General features: G+C 59.4%; 2 protein-coding genes across 2 annotated transcripts; one reads left to right on the forward strand and one right to left on the reverse strand.

The window, feature by feature from the left end:
• Positions 1–29: 29 nt before the first annotated feature.
• H257_19398 (hypothetical protein) lies at positions 30–1511 on the forward strand (the record flags this gene model as incomplete). The annotated part of the gene is made up of 2 exons (XM_009848545.1): positions 30–413; positions 468–1511. Coding segments are annotated over 2 exons (1428 nt in total), but the record flags the coding sequence as incomplete, so codon positions are not given.
• A 118-nt stretch (positions 1512–1629) lies between these two features.
• H257_19399 (hypothetical protein) lies at positions 1630–2433 on the reverse strand (the record flags this gene model as incomplete). Its single annotated transcript, XM_009848546.1, has 1 exon — positions 1630–2433. The coding sequence occupies one exon, from the start codon at positions 2431–2433 to the stop codon at positions 1630–1632; it is 804 nt and encodes a 267-aa protein (XP_009846848.1).
• Positions 2434–2489: the final 56 nt, after the last annotated feature.

A 2489-nucleotide genomic window follows, 5' to 3' on the forward strand; every position in this document is an offset into this window, starting at 1 on the left:
TGGAGGAAAAGTTACTTCGTGAGAAACAGGCCAGCCACGATCTCGAGGAGAAACTTCAAGCGTTCCAAGAGAGCGAGCGGACGTCGGCCCGAGCCTTGTTGCATGCCAACGAGCACTTTCAGGACGCCGTCCCCTCGTTTTGGGATTGGGTCGCGGAACATTTGCAGATGTCCGGGGCCACCGGCGTGGCGCCGCTGATAGAGGCGTGGACCTCGAGTGATCCGGATCGCTTCAAGTCCTGCAACGAGAGCGTAGGCATTTTTCCTGCCAAGGCCGCGAGCGGTTTGACGGAGCCCCTGCTTGGGCGAGTCCGGGGCCCGACGTTCAGTGCTTGGGTGAATACGGCCCTCCCGGGCATGAGGGATGCGTTGAAGGAGTCTTCCACGCCGTCGTCGGGAGTCCCGGAGGCGGACGTTGTCGAGGCCCCCCCGGACTCGGGGGCTAAGGTTTCGACCCTCCCAGGATAGGCGGGAGCCAAGGCACCCGTACCTCCATCCCCTTCGCGTCCCGCGAAACGCTCGGCCTCAGGAGGGCGTCCCGGTAAACGAAAAGTCTCCCGCGTTCACGCTGCTGTTCCCTTACCATCCGCGGACCCGAATCTACCCCGAGACGTTGATGCGACCTATATGGCCGTGGCGTCATCGAAGCCGTGGGAACAGTACAAAGCGCAGGAGTCGTTTATCCATTCGTCGTGGCGTCGACTTTCGCTGTGGGCGGAGCTCCAGGAACAACTCGAGGATTTCTGGGAAAACCATGCCCTCGCGCACTGGAGCCGTCGTTTCATGCGGGGGTCGGCCGAAGTGAATGCCGAAGTCGAGATGGCCATGGGGCCATTGGTGGGCATTATCGGATGCCTATACCGCATCATTCGGCGCCACGGGACCGACTTGTTGCGCTGCCTTTGTTACCCCCATTCGTATTGGCCGGACTTTCTTCGCGACGGGGTCTCTTTGAAGATGATAGCCTCGGTCCAGGTTGCTCGAGCCGTGCAGGAATACCTGTCGTCGCAAGGTCCGGAATTTTGGCCGGAGGTTCCGTCCAATTCTCGCACGGAGCCGTTCGATCCCCCTTTCATGGCCACTGTAGCCTTCCCCAAGGGGCGCTCGCTGAGGGAGTTTTGGTTGAAGATGTTTGACCCCTTGAATTCGGCGAACTGTTCTCGGGAGAGAGTGTCGCGAGTGTTGGCGTGGTTGTATGCTCAGGCCGAAGAGTGCCGACGCGCCGGCGTCTATCAGGGGCGTTTCCCGTTCGTGATGGGCGACCGTTCGCATCCCCCCGAAGGGTCCCAGTGGGCACGTGGTATGCCGCGCCCAGCGGGTATTCCCCCCACGGGGCATACGCCCCCACTTCCCCACACCACCGCGGTACCGAAAACGGACACGACGTTCGGCGCGTCCACAACCCTTTCAGCTTCCGGGGTTCAGAGTACGCTCCCTGCGCCGGAAATGGTGGACTTGTTGTCCAATTCCGCTACGGACACCGATGAGGAGACGGTGATCGTTGACCTTTGACTTTCCCGGGACCGCGAGAATAGTCCGGTTCTTGTATAATGCAGTGTTTCATGTATAAATGCAGTGTTTTGAGTCTTCCCGGAATCCAAAGAGAGGATCGGGCCGACCGGCGGAGTAGCTAGTACTCGCGAACCACGGCTTCCACGTCGAGTTCCGCTAGTCTGGGGCTGCGACGTAGGGTAGGAAGGCCTTGGTGAGAGCGTTCCAGGTTCTCATATTCCGAGATGAACGACTCGTAATCGGTAAGCCGAGATCGCGGGGTCCAATGGGTTTCTCCATCCGCATGCCTTACCAGGTATTCGGGCTCCCCGGGCGCCGTGCGCCTCTTGTCCAGGACCTTGACAATGGGCGTAGGGGTGTTCGTGTAGGCCACGTCCCCGTCGGCGAACTCAAGGCGGTCGATGAAGCTCGAGTCTGGAAGCAGATCGTCGCCCAGAAGGACGTCGCAGGCCTCCTCCCAGGAGCCATCAGTCTCTTGGTATCCTTCCGGGACCTCGTCGTTAAACGGGCGAGTCCAATAACCTCGGAAAGCCTTGAGCCGGTCTACGTTGATAGGGACGACTCGGTCGGGGTGGGTAGGTAAGTAAATTCGGTACGTGTTCTCCCCTTGTCGACAGTGGATTCGGTAGGGCCCGTGCCAGTGGTAGGCGAACTTTCGGACTCTGATGTCGTCAGGGTGTGTCGTCTTATGGAAGTATTGGTAGACCCATACGGAATCTGCGGGTTGGAAGTCAACTTTCCGCTGACTGTCTCGAGAGGTCGCATCTCGGTTCTGCCCTTGGAGTAACTGGGCTTTCACTAGCTTCCGATTGGTTGTAAACCACTGTTTCCTGCGCCATTGTGGGAGTTCGTCTGACTTCCAAAGCGGCTCCTGGTTCGCGAAAGCCAAATGGAAGGGCTGCACGGGATCCCTCCCGTGCATGCAGAAGAACGGAGTATCTCCCAGAGTCTCCTGGTGGGCGGTACGATAAGCCCATA

The sequence above is a fragment of the Aphanomyces astaci genome (assembly GCF_000520075.1).
Source record: "Aphanomyces astaci strain APO3 unplaced genomic scaffold supercont1.557, whole genome shotgun sequence".
In the NCBI taxonomy this organism is placed as follows: domain Eukaryota; phylum Oomycota; class Saprolegniomycetes; order Saprolegniales; family Verrucalvaceae; genus Aphanomyces; species Aphanomyces astaci.